At 33.8% G+C, this 20959-nt stretch overlaps 2 protein-coding genes across 6 annotated transcripts in view; both read right to left on the reverse strand.

Annotated features, from left to right (window-relative positions):
- SH3GL2 (SH3 domain containing GRB2 like 2, endophilin A1) overlaps positions 1-20959 on the reverse strand; it is a 796347-nt gene that overhangs the window by 497739 nt on the left and 277649 nt on the right. The window lies entirely within an intron of this gene.
- Positions 1-20959, reverse strand: part of CNTLN (centlein) — a 373184-nt gene that overhangs the window by 194517 nt on the left and 157708 nt on the right. For 3 of the 5 annotated variants that reach the window (XM_050761625.1, XM_050761628.1, XM_050761626.1), the window contains exons 7-8: positions 18972-19134; positions 8066-8260 (exon numbers count right to left, since the gene is read on the reverse strand). In XM_050761625.1, the coding sequence (XP_050617582.1) occupies positions 8066-8260; positions 18972-19134 (358 nt within the window). The remainder of the gene's footprint in view (positions 1-8065; positions 8261-18971; positions 19135-20959) is intronic. The other 2 variants (XM_050761624.1, XM_050761627.1) reach the window with 1 other exon arrangement.

Here is a 20959-nt window from a genome sequence, read left to right on the forward strand (position 1 = left end):
AAGAAAAAAACACACTTTTTTCTTCTGTCTGGTTTAAGACAACTGCATAAAAAACATTATAAATCTGTACTGATGGGCACACAATGTATAAAGATGTAATTTTTGACAATAACAGCATAAAGGGCAGGTGGAGAAACAAACATACATAGGAGCAATGTTATATATTGACATTAAGTTCATATGAATTTCTATGAGATTGCTGTAAATTGTTAGTTATAATTCCCCCAGGGTAACCACTAAGGAAATAACTGAAAAATACATAGTAAAAGAAAAACAAAGGGATTAAAATATCACACTAGAAAATATTACAAAAAAGGCAGTAATGGAGGAAAAGAGGAACAAAACAGACATAACACATATAAAAAATAGCAAAATGGCAGATTTAAATTGTACCTTACCAATACAGACAGTCCTTGACTTAAAATGGTTTAACTTACGATTTTTCAGCTTTACAGTGGTGTGAAAGCAATACGCATTCAGTACACTCCTTGACTTATGATATGGCTACAACCAGATAAACCCATTATAAGCTGAAAATATTATGTTAAAAATGCACTTTCTACTTGCAATATTTTTAACTTACAATAGGTTTATCAGGACACAGCCTCATCTTAAGTTAAGGAGCATACATTAAGCCCTCAAATTAAAGGTGGAGATTAGGACAGAATAAATTTTAAAATCATAATTCAACTATATGGTGTCTACAAGAGAAACACTTTAGATTAAGAGGCACATATGTTGAATGTAAAAGCATGGAAAATGATATAACATGCAAACAGTTACCAAAAGGAAGCCGTGGTGGCTATATTAATATCAGACAAGATAGACTTTAAGACAAAAATTGCCACTAAAGATAAAGGACATTTTATAATGATAAAATAATCAATTCATCAAGAAGAGATAACAATTATAAAAATACATGCACTGAACAAAAGAACCCCAAAATACATGAAGCAAAACCTGATAGAATTAAAGAGAAAAAAAGACAATTAATAATAATGGGGAAAAAAACTAGACAGAAGATCATGGAAACAGAAGACTGGAAGAACATTACAAGCCAATTAGACCTGAAAAAACAGAATAGAACAGAAAGGAGAAATAGACAAACCTACAAGTATGGTTGGAAAAATTCAACGTATCTCTTAGTAATTGATAGAACAAGTATAAAAAATCTATACAGTTAAAAACCTAAACAACGATATCAAGAAACTTGACCTAAATGACATTTATAGAATATTTTACCCACGAAAGTAGGATACATATTCTATTCAAGAACTCAGTATAGATGGGTAAAACATCAGAGTAACCATAACAGAAAAGAGAATGTGTGAACTTAAGGAAACATCAAGGTTCAAGCAAAGGGAGAAAAATCTTTGAAGATACAAAAAAGAGCTCAAAATATATATGGAATACAGTGAAAAGGTCTAATATGTGTGTAATTGGAATCTCACAACGACAAGAGAGAAAGAATGTGTAGAAGTCATATGTGAAGACATTTTTACCACAAATTTTCTAACAATGAAGAAAACCAAAACCACAGGCCAAGGCTGACAAAAGCTTTAAAAACTGAAAAATGAAGAGAAGGAGAAACACTACCACATTTACATCATATAAAAACTGCTGGAAACCAAAAATAAAGAGAAATTATAAAAAGTAAACACAAAAAGCACATACTACTGTTAAAGTTGCAACAATAAAAGACATGCCTTCTCAATACAAAATACAGAAAACAACGTATATCATTTTTAAAATAAAGAAAGAAAAGATGGTGCAAATCAACAGTTCTATCCATCTAAAAAATACTCTTCAGAAATAAAGGCAAAAGAAAGACATTATCCAAAAAATACAAAATGAGAGAATTCACTGTGAGATGAAGTCTACTAAAATAAATACTAAAAGGAGTGCTTAAGGCAAAAGGCAAAAGATCCTAGTGGGAAATACAGAATTACAGAAAAGAATAAAGGGGTTAAAAAGTGTAAAAATTCTAAATGATACTGATTTTTTACAACAACAATATTTTATAGAGTAAAATATATGTATAATTAAAATGTAAGACAATAACAATAATTGGTGATAAGATAAACAAGTTACAGTGTATTAAGTTCCCTGCATTGTATAGAAAATGATTTTAAAAATCAGTTAAAATGGGCTTTAAAAAGTCAAAGATTGGGAAGTTCCATTTATAATAATGACAGAGTAGATCCTATCAGAATAAATCTACCACATATGACCATTTAAACTCCAAGCAAATTATAAAACAACTACCTGAAGACAACAGAGAATGATCAAATGTAGGCAGAATCTAGATAAGAACTGATAGTTGGGAAATGGAACAGCATTGGCTAAGTTACCCATTTTGATGATTTTTACCTTAGCAAGGCTCACAACAGAAATAATATTAGGAGACTAAAATTCCAACAGAAACTTGCAAGAACTAATTAATGGCTTGAAGAACTAGAGGACAAAGTTCAGTCATACCACTGCAGCTACAAATTGAGGGGAAAAATTCCAGAAAAGAAAGAGTCAAAACTATGAACTCATAACTGAACTGTTCATGCATTGAGCAGACCTCTAAGCAATCTGAATAAGGTTAAGAGAACTAAAAAGCAATTCACTGCAACCCACCTGATGGGAAGCAGGGCTTGGAATTTAAATCTGATCTAATTAAAATTCTGATTCATATATTTATTTCAACACTTCCATGAGTAATACAACAGAAACCAGAGTCTCTATAACATATATTTTACAATATACACCATATAATTCCAAGTTAGAGGAAACAATATATGACCCATATTCAAAAGAAAAGGGAAAACAATAGTGATCAAACCAAAGAAGACCCAATAGATAAGGAAAATACAGATTTTAAAGGAGCTATTTTAACTATTATAACAAGGACTTATATTTGCAGAATAATTCACATAAACGACTTAAGAGCAAGTTGACATAACAGAAATTTCAGTTAAACTGAATATAAAGTAATAGAAACCATCTAATCTGAATAATATGGATATAAAACAGTTTTTAAAAAATTAACAGAGCCAGCTGGGCGCGGCAGCTCATGCCTGTAATCCTAGCACTTCGGAAGGCCGAGGCAGGCGGATCACCTAAGGTCAGGAGTTTGAGACCAGCCTGGCCAACATGGCAAAACCTCGTCTCTACCAAATATAAAAAAGTTAGCTGGATGTGTGGTGAATGCCACTTGGAAGGCTGAGGCAGGGAATCACCTGGACCCAGGAGGCAGAGATTGCAGCGAGCCGAGACCACGCCACTGCACTCTAGCCTGAGCAATACAGCAAGACTCTGTATCAAAAAAAATAAAAATCAACAGAGCTTTACTAATCTGTGGACCAACATTGAAAAGTCCAACATAAGTGAAATGGTAATCTCAAAAAGAGAAAAGAAAGAACAGGAAACAAAAATATTTGTGAAAACAATATCAAAATTTTTCTCCAATTTGGTTTTAAAATTATGAAAATCAAGAAGCTCAACAAACCGTAAGATGGATGACTATAATGAAAATCAAGCTTGGGAATATCATGGTTTAAATGCTTATAGTCAAAAGTAAAATCTTGGGGGGGAAAAAAAAGTCAAAAGAAAACTGACACATTACCTTTAAGTGAATAATGAAATGAATTCCACTGAATTACCATCAGAAACTGTGGGTCTAGAGGATAGAAGAGTAAAACTTTTAGATTAAAAAAAAAAAAAAAAAAAAAAGCCAGTTAATTAATCCAAAAGGAAGGAAGAAAAAGAGAGGCAGAGGAACAAAAAACAGGATAAACAGAAAACAAATGATAATATGGTACACCTAAACCCAATAATAATTATGTTACAATTCAAAGGATTATTAACACTGCAATGAAAAGGAAGAAATTGTCAGAATGGATTATAAACAACGGGATCCAAATATATACACTTTAAATATACAGTAACCTATGTGCTGAAATTAAAAGAATGAGAAAGTTACACTTTGTAAAATATAACCATTAAAGAGAAGAATTGGCTATACTGACATCATAAAGGTACATTTCAAGCCAACAAAATACTATAGTTAAAAATGGCATTTTATAATGAGAAAGCGTTCAATTTATCAGAAAGACATAACAATCATAAATATGCATAGAACTAATAAAATAGCTTTAAAACGCATGAAACAAAAATTGAGAAAACTCAAAGGAGAAACAAAAATCTACAATTATATGGGAGATTTTAACACTCCTTTCTAAAGCAATTGATAGAAAAACTAAATACAAAAATCATTAAAGAGATAAAAGATCTGAATACTATCAAGTGCAAAGACATAATTAATAGTGATATTTAAGGAGCACTCTGCCCAGTAGTTGCAAAATACAAATTATTCTCAGGTACATATAGTACTTTCACCAAAACAATATGCTTGGCCTTAAGTCTCAATAAATATAAAAATATAGGCCGGGCGCAGTGGCTCACGCCTGTAATCCCAGCACTTTGGGAGGCCGAGGCGGGCGGATCACGAGGCCAGGAGACCCAGACCATCCTGGCTAACACAGTGAAATCCCATCTCTACTAAAAATTAAAAAAAAAAAAAAAAAAAAAAAAAAAAAAATTAGCTGGGTGTGGCGGCGGGCACTGGTAGTCCCCGCTACTCAGGAGGCTGAGGCAGGAGAATGGCGTGACCCCAGGAGGCGGAGCTTGCAGTGAGCCGCGATCATGCTACTGCACTCCAGCCCAGGCCACAGACCGACAGATCGAGACTCTGTCACAAATAAATAAATTAATTATATATATATATACAGTAGTCTTATCAAGTACTACCTGTGACCACAATGGAAGTAGATTAGAAGTAACAATAAAACAGTAAACATACACATATACACACACACAAATATTTCAAAAGTAAACGAGACACTTACACTCTCCAAACAGAAAATCCAAAAGGAAATCAGAAACATTTCTAAACAAATGCTTATTTATAGAAATTGAGGAGCTTATAGTAAAATTACTACAAAAAAGCAAATGAGCAAGAACATACAGAATATTCTTGAAAAAGAATAAAGTAACTTACATTACCCTCATGTCAAAAGTTACTATAAAGCTATATATATGAATAGGCATATATCTGGACTCTGTTCCATTGATTATTTTGTCAATTATTATACTAATACCATACCATCTTGATATTTTAGCTCAATAAATAAGTCTCAAACCAGGGATTGTAAATCCTCCAACTTGTTCTTTATGAAACTTGATTTTGCTCTTCTAGGTTCTTTGCATTTCCCTACAAACTTTAGAATTGATTTGTCAATTTCTTTTTTTTCTTTTTTCTTTTTGATACAGAGTCTCGCTCTGTTGCCAGGCTGGAGTGCAGTGGTGCGATCTTGGCTCACTGTAAACTTTGCCTCCCATGTTGGAGCAATTCTCCTGCCTCAGCCTCCCAAGTAGCTGGGACTACAGGCACACGCCACCATGCCCAGCTAATTTTTGTATTTTTAGTAGAGAAAGGGCTTTCACCATGTTGGTCAGGATGGTCTCGATCTCTTGACATCGTAACTCACCGGCCTCGGCCTCTCAAAGTGCTGGGATTACAGGTGTGAGACACCGCGGCCGGCCGTCAATTTCTTAAAATAACAGAAAAAGCCTCCTGGGAGTTTGATTGGGATCTTTTATCTTTTAAAAAACAAACAAACAAACAAATAAACAAACAAACAAAAAAAAACAGAAAAACCCACCTGGGATTTTGATTGGGAATCTTTCTGTCTTTGGGGGTACAGACAGATTTCTTAAATGAAATACCAAACCAATAACTATAAATGATTAATTTGCCTAAATTAAAATTAAGAAGTGGCTGGGCGCGGTGGCTCACGCCTGTAATCCCAGCACTTTGGAAGGCCACAGCGAGTGGATTACCTGAAGTCAGGAGTTCAAGACCAGTCTGACCAACATGGTGAAACCAGGTCTATACTAAAAATTCAAAATATTAGCCAGGTGTGGTGGCAGGCGCCTATAAGCCCAGCTACTTGGGAGGCTGAGGCAAGAGAATTGCTTGAACCCAGGAGGTGGAGGTTCCAATGAGCCAAGATCGCACCATTTACTCCAGCCTGGGCAACAAGAGAAAAACTCTGTCTCAAAAAAAAAAAAAAAGAAGTAATTTAATTTCTGTTCATCAAACGACACCTTGAAGAAAATCAAAAGAAAAGACAAGTACACAGTGAGATATCTGCCATATATTAATTTACTAGGGATTAATATTAAGAACATATAAAGAGATTTTGAAAATCAATAAGAAAAAATCCAGTAGAAGATTGAACAAAAGACATAAACAGATATTTCACAAAGAAGACACACACTGGCTAGTCAGTGATATGCACGTAAAAACCAAAATAAAATATTATTTTATACCTATTCAGTTGGCAATGAATTAAGAAGTCTGATAACACCAAGTGTTGAGTAGGACAGGAAACAACCAGATCTCTTTTATATTGTTGGTAGTAGTAAAACCGATAAAACCACTTTGAAAAACAGGTGATCAGTATTGTCTAAAAGTAACATTTTCATACTTTATAATCCAGGATTTCTACTCCTAGATATATAACTCACAAAGATGCATGAATGTGTATGTCAAGAAACACGTGTGAAAATGTCAACACTAATATTATCCATAACAACAAAAATGGAAATAACAAAAGTTCTCATCTAGAGATACATGTAAAAATAGTTATGATATACTCACATATAACAGAATATTTTTAAACAGGGAAAATAAAGAGCTATATCAAAAAACATGAATAAATCTTAGTAACATAATCATGAGTCAAAATTGCCTAACCCCATAAACGACACATTATATCATTTTTATGAATGACTAAACAATAACCTGTTTCCTCATAAATTTGTATATGATAAAACTGTTTTAAAAAAATCAAAATGATAAGAAGTTCGGTGATTACCTCTTATAAGAGAATCAAAGCACATACAAGTAGATGTAAGCCATTTGTAATGATCTAGTCTTTGGATAAGTTGGTTGAACCAAGGGTGTTTATTATAATAAAGAACTAAACAAAGCCATTAAATTAAATTGTCATATGCATACAATAGTATGTCATAACACAAATTTTATCATTGATCCAATATTGTGTACCTGAAGTCCAAAAAATGCATACAATACGGTACGATCTTAAAAACTGTTGTCGTAAGGTTGAGTAATTAGCAAGACAAATGTGGTATGTTCAAAAATTACAATCCATTTCTGAATTTAATTAATACATTATAAAATTTAAAGAAAAACTATGAGTGCCTTAAAAACACTTAAATAAATTCACAGAGATTTTTTTAAAGATGTGTAGAGTTGAAAGTTGCCCTGAAGATTATCTAAAAAGGTGCCATTTAACATTTTCTATATGCTAAGCTCTGCACTTTACTGGCACTATGTCATTAAACTTCATAAAAATCTATGACATAGATACTATTAATGTCAACATTTTGTTTATGAGAAAGTTTTGAATAAAAGGGCTAAGAAATGTGTTTAAGTTCACAAAGCTCACAGAGCTATAATTAATCTCAGGCTTATTTGAAACCAGATCCTACATATTTATCTATACATTTATACTACCTTCATTTACCAAAGGAAATAGTAAGAAAGGTTATATGGCCTGTCCAAAATCATGTATCAAGGTAGTGACAGAATTAGGACTACTGGATATTAAGTACCGCATACCAGGCATTATGGCAAGTACTTTATGAAACTTACTGTTAGATACTCTTTCTATTCCATTAGCTCATTCAGTTAAAAAGCCTCAAAATGGGCATGACTTATTAATTTGCTTTTCAATAATGTATATCAGCCAAATGTTTCATTACGATAACTATATTTGCTAGACCACATATTTCTACATGCATTTCTATATGAATCTGTATTGTAATATTCATGCTTACAAACAGTATAAAAACAGTATAATGCAAAACTATCTGCACACTTCTTACACTTCAATAAATGCAAATATATTTAAATTTTCATGTTTTAGTCAATTGTAGGAGATTTAATTTGATATTACACTGAATAACAGTTTTAGAAAATGTCACTCACCTGTGCTGAGTAGTCTGGATCACTTTCTTGAGATAAAGGATGAGGTGCTCCCTGTGATTCCTGAAGTTTTTCTTTTAACTTAGCATTTTCTTGCTCTTTCTGTAATAGCTGATCCTGAAGATTAACAACACTTTGCCGGAGCATAGCTTCATTTGATTTTGTGGTTTCAAAACAAATATGTAACTCATTGTAAAGCTGTTTCAAAAAATATATCCAAATTATATTAATAATCAAAAAAGCTATGTGTCTGTGTGTGTGTGTGTGCGTGCATATATACGAATTGTATAAACATAGGTCTTGTCCTCAGGTTATTTTAATAGAGAGAGAAAGAAGATATAAACACAAAAAAACTAACTAAATTCTATAATAATATTTTTAATATTTAATTTAACATTTAAAATTTGATAATAATAACTAGAAAATATGTTAAAAAAAGGTGATATGTATTATTGGCCAGTGTAATATAGGAAAAGAAGGCCAAATTTCTGAGGAAGAAAATACTTTAAGCTAGCTATATTAATCATGGAGGGAATTATGACCTGAACTGAACCATGACAATATAATTGGAATTGACCAAAACCAAAAAGTCATTCTAAAGATAGAAGAAATGTGAAAAAAGTTATGTACAGTGATAGGAAAGGACAGAAAGGAGCATAAGGTATATCAGTTTAACTGGACTTAATATATACATTTGAAAGAAAACAAAATCAGTAGTATTTCATTAAGAGTTAATTAATGTTGAATTCTACATTCTTATTAAGTATAATTTAGTATCTACTGCTAGGAGGAGCAGAGGAATAGTAAGAGACAAAGTCAAGCAATAAGGCTGTAGATAGAATGTAAAGACTTCAATACCGGATTAAGAGGATGGACTTGTTCTGAAGGAGTTACTGAAAACCTTAAACAGTGTGAAAAAATAGAAGCAATGTTTTGAAGACTTACTGAAAACTTTAAAACCTTTTTAAGTCAAGGCAATAAGCATTCAATAAATTTAAAAGCTTATTAAAACTATGAGATACCATGACATATAAGTGCTATCATACAGAGAGTAATATAGGGTTAACAATGGTATGCCTCCAGTACTTGTGAACTTGCTTGGTACTGAAAATCCTAATGTACAATTGTGATTTAATGAGATATAATTCAATCTGTGGTAGTTGATTTACATACAGAATCTGTATGTATATCTGTGGCTGATACTAGAAAAGTGACCTAAGTGTGAAAATGTGTGAGTGTGTAGTGTGTGTGAGTGTGTGTGTGTGTGTGGTTTTAAAGGCTAACAGTAAAATCTTACAATAAGAACAAAACCCCCAAGTGTAAAATCTCAAAATTATGTAGATGCTATGATAAGTTTTTAGCTTTGCTCATTTAATTAAAGATACAGAACATCTTCCATCAGTTTGCCTTGCCTCATGGGAAGAAACTTACATACATAAGATTGTAAAGCTTTAGTTCATCTAGAAACCTAGGATTTGTGTACATTTCTGTATGCATGTTATACCTCTGTTTTTTAAATTTAAGATTTAAAAAGGCTTGTAAAAACCTTTCATTAATACATCTCCTGAAACATAATTTGTCACAAAAATAAGACCCTCCAAAGTTCCACTCCACTGGCATATAATTAGCTCAATATATCTTTTATCTTTTATTTTTTAAAAAATGTATCTTTGGCTGGGCATGGTGGCTCATGCCTGTAATCCCAGCACTTTGGGAGGTCAAGGCAGGCGGGTCACCTGAGCTCAGGACTTCGAGACCAGCCTGGGCAATATGACGAATCCCCGTCTCTACCAAAAATACAAAAAATTACCCGGGCGTGGTAGCATGCACCTGTATTCCCAGCTACTTGGAAGGCTAAGGTGGGAGGATCACTTGAGCCCAGGAGGTCGAGGCTTCAGTGAGCCAAGATTGTGCCACTGCACTCCAGTCTGGGTGACGTGGGGAGACACTGTCTTTAAAAAAATACAATTATCTATCTATATTATTGTGGAGATATTTAAAATAATCCACTTCAATTTATAGCCAAAGTCTAGGCAATTTTTTAAAAGAACAGTGTTGCCTATATGATTTATAAAAAAATTTAGAACATCAATTGATATTTTCCCTTCCCATTACCTTTATACCAAGGAGCATGTCCAATGTCCTTTCCACAGCTAATACCATCAGATATTCTAGGAGGGAAGAAAGAGTAGGAACCTGCCAGCTTTCAGGGACAATGAAGAGTTCAGAGTGCCTACTTGTACTGTGCTGCTGCTCTCATGACTAGGTTCAGTGTAGAAAAGAAAAAAGCAAACCCTGGACACAAAAGCTAACCTGGCTAGGGAGAGATGAAGCTATGATGAGTGAGGGTCTTCTCTTCACTGCACAGTCACTTTTTCAATGAAAATTTAACCACTTCGTAATCTCAGGTGCTTTGTTTACACTAACCAATATTTACCCCATCAGTACAAATTAATCCCTCTGAGGTAAATAATAGAAAATATTATTAAAGAATTCACATATTTAAAAAATTTGAGAATCTCATGGACACTGGTAAGTGCTGACAAAGAAAACTACATACCTTCCGTCCTAATGACCAAGGTACAGGCATGATGCTAGGGTATGGTCAGGATTGAGGACCAATTTACTGGCCTCTAGTGCCAAATTTGTGGTATACCTTACTCTTGGGTGCCACATCTTGGTACCTTCTTCCACAAATATAAGGCTCTAGGCCGATTCATTCATGGAAGAAGGCTCTATCTTAATTTATCTCCTCTCGTCTAACTACTGCCTTGCTTCATAAAATAGAGGACTGGCCAAGCACGTTGGCTCATGCCTATAATCCCAGCACTTTGGGAGACTGAGGCCAGCAGATCACCTGATGTCTGGAGTTCAAGACCAGCCTAACCAACACGGAGAAACCCTGTCTCTACTAAAAATACAAAATTAGCCAGGCATGGTGGTGCATGCCTGTAATCCCAGCTACTCAGGAGGCTGAGGCAGGAGAATTGCTTGAACCCAGGAGGCAGAGGTTGCAGTGAGCTGAGATCGCGCCATTGCATTCTGGCCTGGGAGACAGGGAGAGACTCAAACTCAAAAAAAAAATAAAATAGACGACTAATAGCACTCTTCTTGTGTTCTCTACTTTGCTCTCTCTGACATGCAGTTTAAGCAGGTGCATTCCTATTCAGAAGTTGCCTTGACTTGATGTGATATGACTAGGTGGGTAAGACTACACTGGTACAAACTCTGTCTTGCACTGAATATCCATCCTTCCAAGCAGCGGGTGAAAAAGAACTGAGAAAGCCCAGAACAAATTAGATCAGCTTTGCTCTAGGTTTTGGAACAAACTCTTATCTTATTCCTTAGCTTACTCCAAACATACATCTCCTACTTGCCTGTTTTCTTTATTGGCTGACTGGATTTCACGTATTTAATAGTAATGAGATCACTCAGTTGTGAACTTAGAGTACAGGAAGCAAAGATAGTCCTCCAGCCATTTTTAACTCTAGGCCTCAGTCCAGCAGTAAACTTCATTAAAACAGCCTTCAACAAGGTTAAATCTAGCTTTATTTCTAAAGTGTTTTTTGGTGACAAGACCTCAGGGTAATAAAATGTTTATTTCTCTAGGAGATCCTGCAAGAAGGCAAAAGCTTAGGATGTTCCAGTGCCCTGGGTAGATTCCATCTTATTCTCATTCCATTAGTAAGAGTAGAGTAAAAAAACACAAAAACAAAAACAAAAAAACACACAAAAAAACAAAACAGTGCTCAAGTGAGTAAATTAGGCAATATGATAAATTCATTCATCTGCATTGCTTTAGGCATACTGAGTTATATTCTTCCCTATTAGCAAGAAGAGTCCTACAACAGTTTTCAGAGAGGCTCTTTTCTCTATAATTTATTTCCTCTAATAATCCAAAAAGTTCAAATGGATCAGAATTTTTTTGTAAGATTCTGGCCTATAAAAATGTAATCATGTATTACATTATACGCTTTAGAAGTATCAATCATTGTAATTCATAAGCAATATATTATCCTTACTATTCTTCATGCTATTTTCTATTGAAGACATTAAAGTGAAAAAGGTTAAAAGGATCTCCAGGGGACAGAAAGCAAGTTAGAAATAAGACCTTATACTCCAACTCCTTTAATTTTCAGGGGCCTAGACTGAAGAGCCCCTTTTCAAATATTTTATTAGTGTTAAAGAAGTAAATGATATCTTACGTATCTTAACAATTTTGAAAATGTATATGTTCTGTTACCCAATGATACTAATTTAAGAATTGAAATCATCCAAATCTAGTAAATATACTACAGCATTCCCTCAGTATCCACAAGATTGTTTCCAGGACCCAACTGGATAACAAAAATCTGCAAATGCACAAGTGCCTTATATAAAATGGCATCGTATTTGCTTATAACCTATGTACATCCTCCTGTATACTTTAAACCATCTCTGGATTACTTATAAGATGGAATTTTCCCAGTGGTTACAATGTAAACACTATGTAAACAGTTACTATACTCTTTTTGTATTAATTTTTATTGTTGTACTGCTATTTTTTATTTTTTTCCCAAATATTTTCGATTCATGGTTGAATCTGTGAATGGGGATATGCCCTGTGGATACAGAGTACCAACTGTATTTGCAACACTGACTGAAACAATAAATTCTTCAAGTGAAAACTGTACTATTTATAGCCAAAAATGAGAACACTAATTTAACATGTAATTTCATATGCTAACTCCTTATTTTCCCTCTTTGTTAAGTTTGAGTAATATTGTCACTAAATAGAACAAAAAGTTATAAAATACATGTTAGTACCCCAACCATGTTTGATGGTCTAGAAATCATAAATGCTGATATAATTCCCTATCAATATTTAAATCATACACATATACAAATGATGTGCAGACATACAAAAATATTAAAAATTATATGAATGGCTACATGCTCAGAGGAAGAGAACACATTAGATTACTTTTATTTATCTTGGTAGGTGTTTTCTCCTGGAAAACTCTTCCACACTAAATGTTTGGTAGACTTGTGTATGACACTGATGATTCGTTATGGAGAGCTCTGGGACAATATGACTCACCTCTGTGCTCAAAACCTTTTTCAATTTTCTTTCTTTACCTTTGTCTCCCCTCCTCAATTCCCACATCCTACCACTTGGGACAATTGTTTTTATCTTTTCAAATAATTAAACAGGTATTATGATACAAATCTACTTAATAAATGAGAGAAAGAATGGGGAATGGAAGGGCAAGGAAAAGGGGTGAAGAATTGAGAGAAAGAGAACAGAGGAAACAAACTTCATTAGAAACAGTAAACTAAGATCTGATTCTTAAAGAAGTTTAATATGAATTGAAGACAAATTGTTAGTGTAATATTTTTAATTCAGCTCATCTAAGTTTTAGAGCTAAATCCCAATTATTATTCAAAAATATTAAAATGAATCTATGTGAAAATATGTTTGAAATTTTGAGTAAATAATTTCATCTCATTATTGCAAGGATCATTATTCAAATTGAAAAACAATCTAAAAATATGTGTAGACAAGGAATAAAGACAATACATATAATGCTCCAGAATAAAAATGAATAATCTGATATAAATGAATACTAAAGTCTGAACAATAGCACACCTGACAAATAAGGCAATGTGATCATTCCCAAATTTTAAAATCCTGCACTACACAATTAGTACATTTTTGAAGAGAAAAAATAGCGTTAGTAAAAAATCTTCAGAAGCTCAAAAAGTTAAAGTGTGAGGTAATAGCAAGATAAAAGAAACCAAATGTATACAATCAGGAGGAACAGTGGCTAGAGAATAATGATGGAAGCCCTTTTCAAAGAGAAAGGTAACTGCTATACTCTGGTCACCAAAAAAAATGCAATGAAATCTTTTGAATAACATTTAACTTAGATATCAGAACAAATATTCCAACATTAGAAATTATTAGGTGTTGAAAAAATTTGGATGAGAATGGATAATGCAAGTTTGTAGAATCTGTTTACCGAGGCTTTTAAGGATAAGATCTCATCTTTCCATTTACAACTGAACTATACTGTGGGCTTTATAATGAAGTTTAAGAATTGCATTCTGGACCCAAGATTACCTAGATCTGAATTCTACAAGTGTAGCTGTTTGACTTTGGACAACACTCTAAGCTTAAGTTACCTGATCTATAAAACAGGGATAAAAATAACAATACCACATCAGGTTGGTGCGAGGCTTAAAACAATAAGGCAAAAGCCTTATTGCCAGTGCCTGATACACAATAAGCTAAAACATATTAACTATTATTATTATATGGTTACTAGGAGCAACTTACATTTTTATCTCGATTTATATAATATGTTTCTAAAATAATTTGTGTAAATGGAAACTCAGATTCTCCCTGGCTTATAGTACAAATTTACATTCTGTCTTTATAAGTGTGATCTAACTGGAAGGACTTCTCACTCGTATTTTGTTTCTCCACATTTTTCACCACTGCAGAACCATTCATCCACCCAAAGTCAAACATTAAATGGACTAGAGTAATATTTAAATTAAAATAGAAACACCATAAAGTTTTAAAATACAATTATGATTTTTAAATTGCATTATCCAAAGTGGGACATCATAGCATGCAATGTCTCAAAGTTCAGTAACTTAACATTTACTGATCATGTAGTAGGCAGGTCCCCTTAGAATCCATGACCCCCATACATACTTATCACAGGATAATTTTAAAAGGATATGTTATGTATGAACTAATTAAAAGTGAATTGGGCCAGTCGCAGTGGCTCACACCTATAATCCCAGCACTTTGGGAGGCTGAAGCAGGTGGATCACCTAAGGTAAGGAGTTCGAGACCAGCCTGGTCAACATTGTGAAACTCCGTCTCTATCGAAAAGTACAAAAATTAGCTGAGTGTGGTGGCACATGCTTGTAGTCCCAGCTGCTGGGGAGGCTGAGGTGGGGGAATTGCTTGAACCTGGGAGGCGGAGGTTGCAGTGAGTCGAGATTGGGCCACTGTACTCCAGCCTAGGTGACAGAGTGAGACCCTGTCAAAAAACAAACAAGCAAAAAAAGTGAATTGCACATGGTTAATATGATGTTATAGCTTCATAAAACGAAGTCTTCCCTGGGTGGGTAGGTCAGTGCGTGTGTGCGTGTGTGTGTGTGTACATATGTGTAATTAATACACTCTAATGAATAGTAATAGTCTGAACTGACAAAGAAATGTTTATTGCAGCTTTATTTACAAGAGTAAACAAATAACATATATAACCAACACTAGAAAAATAAATTATATGACCGTCTAAAATAGTTATATGTTATGATTTTTTAAAATATAATGTTAAAGTGAAAAATATTAGTGTGCCTACAGATATGTTAAGATGCATTTTTAAAACTGAAATATTCAAAATGTTCACAGTATTTGCCTCTGGGAGATGGAATTATAAAATACTTTGCTTTTTAAAATAACTATATATAGCTACCAAAACAATTGTAATGTCTACTAACTGTAGACAAAATTTATAAAGAATAAATAAATAAGGAAAATACTTTCAAATTGAGTCTAGTTGAGGATACTAATGAAAACTGTATGAACAACTACAAGCATCTAAAATAACTTCAAAATTAAAATACTACACTGGGAGGTACAATTTCAAAGTGAGTATCAAATTAAGTATCAGTGAACCCCCTACTCCCACGCTCCCCAAGGTAATGTTTGAGAAACAAAAACAAAAGAAAAATGAAATTCAATCTAGAGAAAGAAATGACAAAAAATAGACTAAACACAAGGAAAAGTAAGCCAATGATTTTAGGTTAGTACATCTCAGTTTGTTCTCTTTTATTTTTTTTTCTGCCTCAATACTATTCACAAACACAACATACCCCCAACATTTACATCTCTCATTTTCTATAATGATTCTTGGAAGAGATAAACAGAATCCTAGAAGAAAAGTGTTTAAGGTTCCAAAATATACCCCAGATTACAATTTAGTTGACGGCAAGTTCGCCAAATAGGGGCATATAAGCTCTACTTCTGCAAATTTAGTAAAGACATACACTAGGGAATTTATGGTTTGAACTAGTTCATTTGGAAAAGTTATTAGAAATTAATTTGTCTCTTTGATATCTTATCTTCTCAGCAAAGTATTACTGGTATGATACCAACAAGGAGAGTTTTCTTTATCCTTAGTCTTGGAACAGGCCCCCAGTTATGCTCCCATATTTCCCTCTACTACTATTACAACATACATCATTCTTTTATCACTTCTGCCATTTAATGTCTGCTATCAACTAATTTTAAACTGTAAAAGTTGTAGAATAAAGGAAGTAAAATGGTATCTATGCAGAAAACTGGGTGGGAAAGCTTTCAGTCACTGGAAGAAAGTTGAAGGTTAAATATCTGTTATATTCAAGGAACAACAACATGGTCTGTGTTGCTGGAGTGAATAAGAAGAGAAGGCAAAGATGAGATCAGAGAGATAATGTAGTCAGAACATGTAGGGTCCCACAGGTTGTAGTAAGAACTTAGGTTTTTTATTTTTAATGGTCTGGGAAACCATTGGAGAGACTTGAAGAGAGCAGTGATCTGATTTGACTCACAAAGTTTTGGCAACAATATCCTGGCACCTATGTCAAAAGGCTTAACATCAGAACAAAGAAACCTGCAAGTTATTGCAATAATTCAGGTAATACATGATAGTGGCCTCGACAGAATGGTGACAGCAAGGTGATGGGAAGTAGTCAAATTCTGCACCTGTATTGAAAACATAAAAGGCAACAGTTTTGTTTCGAACACTTTCAGTGTGAGATGCCCATTAGGTATCCAAGTGAAGAGACATTAGGTAGGCAATTAGATATACTCTTTCCTAAAGTACACCAAAGAGATCCAAGGTATATAAACAAATTTACAAATTTGGGAATCATCAGCCTATAGACACAGGTAGAGCATCCAAATCCCAAAATCTGAAATGCTCCAAAATCCTAAACATTTTTGAGCACCAGTATGATGCTCAAAGGAAATGCTCACTGGAGCATTCCAGATTTCAAATTTTCAGCTTTGGGATGCTCAGCCAGTAAATGAAATGCAAATATTCCAAAATCCCAAAAGCTCAAAATGTGAAACACTTCAGGTTTCAGGTTCCAAGCATTTCAGATAAGGGATATTCAACCTGTAGTATAATTTTGAAAGTCAAGGTGATTAGATAAAATCACTTAGGGTGTGAGTATAAACAGAAAAAAAGGGAGAGATCCTAAGAGTGAGGCCTGGGACATTTTAACACTTACAGGACATGGAGACTGGGTAGGACCAGAAAGAAATTAAAAAGGGACAGCTAGAAACTGAAGGAAGAAAACCACCCAATTATAGTACACTGGAAGCCAAGAGCGGAAAAAAAAATGTTTCAAAGAACAGAAAAAAAATATTTCAAGCAACAGAAAGTCATCAATGGGGGAAAAAGAGAAAACAATTAATTAGTATTAATAACAATTAACAAGTATTAATAAAGTATAGTGTTTCAAATCATTTTAGCAATGGAACCTGGTTTAGAAACAAAAAACACAGTGGGCAATGCCACCCCATAAAACAAAAAGGCAGCACTGCTCTAGCTGAAGTGGAGAGAATAGACTGTATCTTCCTGCTTGCTATCATCTAGGTCCTTGAGAAAACACAAAGGGAACACAAAATACACACTGAAAACCACTGTTACAAAGCATCATTTAAAAAACATGTGTTTAAGTTTTAAAGTAATTTATTTCATGTTAATTACAGATATTGGATTTTCACAGTGATTTTTTAAGAAAAGTAAGATCAAAAGTAAAAATCCAATAATTTTAGAGGGATAATATGAACTGTATTATTTAACCTCTCTAAGCCTCACTTGCCTCAACTACTATTATTAAATGAGAATAACACTATATAAACTAAGTTATTTATATAAATAATTTAGCACACTACACAAAACATATGAAGAGCTCAGTAAAGGTTTTTTTTTTTCAGACATTGTCTCACTCTGTGGCCAGGCTGGAATGCAGTGGCATGACCTTGGCTCACTGCAACCTCCGCCTCCCAGGTTCAAGTGATTCTCCTGCCTCAGCCTCCCAAGTAGCTGGAACTACAGGCATGCACCAACATGCTCAGTTAACTTTTTGTATTTTTAGTAGAAACAGGGTTTCATCATATTGGCCAGGGTGTTCTCGATCTCTTGACCTTGTGATTCGCCTGCCTCGGCCTCCCAAAGTGCTGGGATTACAGGTGTGAGCTACCACACCTGGCCAATAAAGGTATTTTTTTTTATAATTATTAGATAAAATTATTGCTGCTGAGTCAGTTATCACACCTAAATACTTGGCTAAACCTTCTCAAAAGGCTCCTTCAACAACCGTAAAGTAAAAGACTACTGAACAGAAACACACAAAATAAACAGAGAAAAATCCTGGAAAATATTGATCCTAAAGACCTCCTCAGCAATCCCCTTTGTATTTGTGAAGATTTGTCCAAAAATAATGTACAAATTTTACAGTGAAGGTCTGCCTTAAGTCATAAACTAGAATCATACTTGACAAAATAATTTCTTATAAGAGCAGGCCAAGGAATTCCATTCCCCAAATCCTTTCCAGTTTTAAGACTATACTCCTAGTATGTTTCACTGCAGCTATCTGAATGCCAATTTATAAAAATAATACCTACAGAGCAAATCTCTATCTATATTTTAAGTGATTCAGCTCTAATTACCATAAAGAAAATTCACAAAATTTTAAATGTTACCAAATTGAACCATCCTTCACTTCCAAATTTTGAGGAAACATATGTAAAAGGAAGTAATAATGAAATGCTGAAATGTGAAAAAATATAAATTCTCTGTATGTCCATAAGTTCATACATAAACATTTACATTTTTATTACAGAATAAAAGCATACTTTTTGGTATGATATACTTTCAGCTGTGTGAACATCTTCCTGATTTCTCAGTACTTTTTGTGTGTCCATATTGAGAACCTGAAGCTGCTGGATCAGCTCTGCTTGCTGGGCTGTATGTGTACTGTTCTGTTTGTAAAGATTCTGCAGCTCCTGCAGTTCCTTCCTGTGCAAAGCAAGCAATAAATAGAGAAAAGTATGGATAAAGATCATCTCAGTTAAATAATTGTGTTCATCTAAGGTTACAGACTGCCATCCTATTTTTCATCTATTATTTGTACTGCAAGCAAACTTATTAATAAAAGAAATAATGAAGTACTTAATATTTATCACATACACAGATAAAGTATTGATACAACGACTATGACTTTCAAAGCCAAATACATATTAATTTTCTTTTGTAGCTTGATAGTAATAAAAACCGTGGATATACATAGTACCACCTTTTATTTAAATTAAGTAAACACTTAAGTTTCAAGAATTAACAAGTGGTAAGGTCAACTATAGTTATTAGACAGTTTTGAACAAAGGGTATGTCAACCTTTCATTTTATATTATTATACAGAACTTTAAATTTATTAAAAAGAATCCCAAAGGGCAAATTTAAGTTTTCAAACCAAAGTTCCTTAAAGCACAACTGCCAATTCTAATTTGTAACCTCAGAGTCCTGGGCTGGGATTCTTGTGACTCCTCTAACTCAGCTTGAAGGAACTGATGAGGTTAAAAAAAAGTCAGAAAGTCACAAGAAAAATCTAGTCCTTCCAACCTACCCACGATAAAAGTGATAAGCAGGAGGACAAATGAACTGGTGGTGGTAATGACGGCACTAAGAGTCTAGGAGAACCACACCTTTGAGACAGAGGTTTCCAGATTGCTGTGGTAGTGAATCCTGTGTAATACAGATTATACAAACTGGGAATTCTTTTGTATATTTAATTTGAACAGAGAAATATTTATAAAGCACTATTACATCAAAATATACTATAAACAGTAGTCTCTTGGTATCTATGGGAGAATGGTTTCAAGACCCACTTTGAATATGAAAATTTACAGATGCTCAAGTCCCTTATATAAAATGATATAGTTTTGCATATAATCTATGCACATCCTCCCAAATACTTTAAGTCATCTCTAGATTACTTATAATACCTAATACAAAGTACATGCTATGCAAACAATGTTATACTGTATTGTTTAGGGAATAATGACAAGAAAAAGTCTGTAGATGTTATACACATTCGGTACAGATGCAACCACTCATTCTTTTTCCCTGATATTTTCAATCTTTGACTGGTTGAATCCATGGATATGGAATCCATGGATATGAAAGGTTGATTGTACTTATATAATATTTTGAAGATTGTATTTCTTAATGGAACTTTTTTTACCTATAACTTTAAACTAGTCATTCATTCACATAAGTCTTAAAAGAAAGGAATAAGAGATAACAGAGACAGTTGTTGAACATGGATGAAAATTAGTATGGGAGCAAGGAGTTCTGCTTCTTAGAGATTTAGAACATTAATGTTCTCAAACCACAACTACCCCCCCTGCATTCATACAGATACATGGATATACACCATTTTCCTGTAACAATTCAAAAAACTGAAACATGCAGAAAATAGCAGTCAAAAACGGGGAAGGGGAGAGAAGAGAATCAATAATGGCACAACGCCTTCAGGAAATGTAATACAAGAGGAGGGGAAAAAAGACCCATAGTAATCAGGCATGATGATTATCGCCATTTTTCACTAATAACATTAGCAACATTTATCAAAGGAAATACGCAACAGGGCAGGAGAAAATTCCATCATAGTTAAGACATGTTAGCCAGGAGGCCAAAAAAAATGTCGCATTTAGAAAGGAGACATGATGAACATAAAACAAATTATCTTTCAATATAGTGTTAAAACATAGCAAATTTATGTATATTCCAATGTTAGCAGACATCTGGTATTTCTTAATGAGAAGGCCCGAATCAGTAGCTGGTC

The sequence above is a fragment of the Macaca thibetana genome, chromosome 15 (genome assembly GCF_024542745.1).
Source record: "Macaca thibetana thibetana isolate TM-01 chromosome 15, ASM2454274v1, whole genome shotgun sequence".
NCBI classification, from domain to species: Eukaryota; Metazoa; Chordata; class Mammalia; order Primates; family Cercopithecidae; genus Macaca; species Macaca thibetana.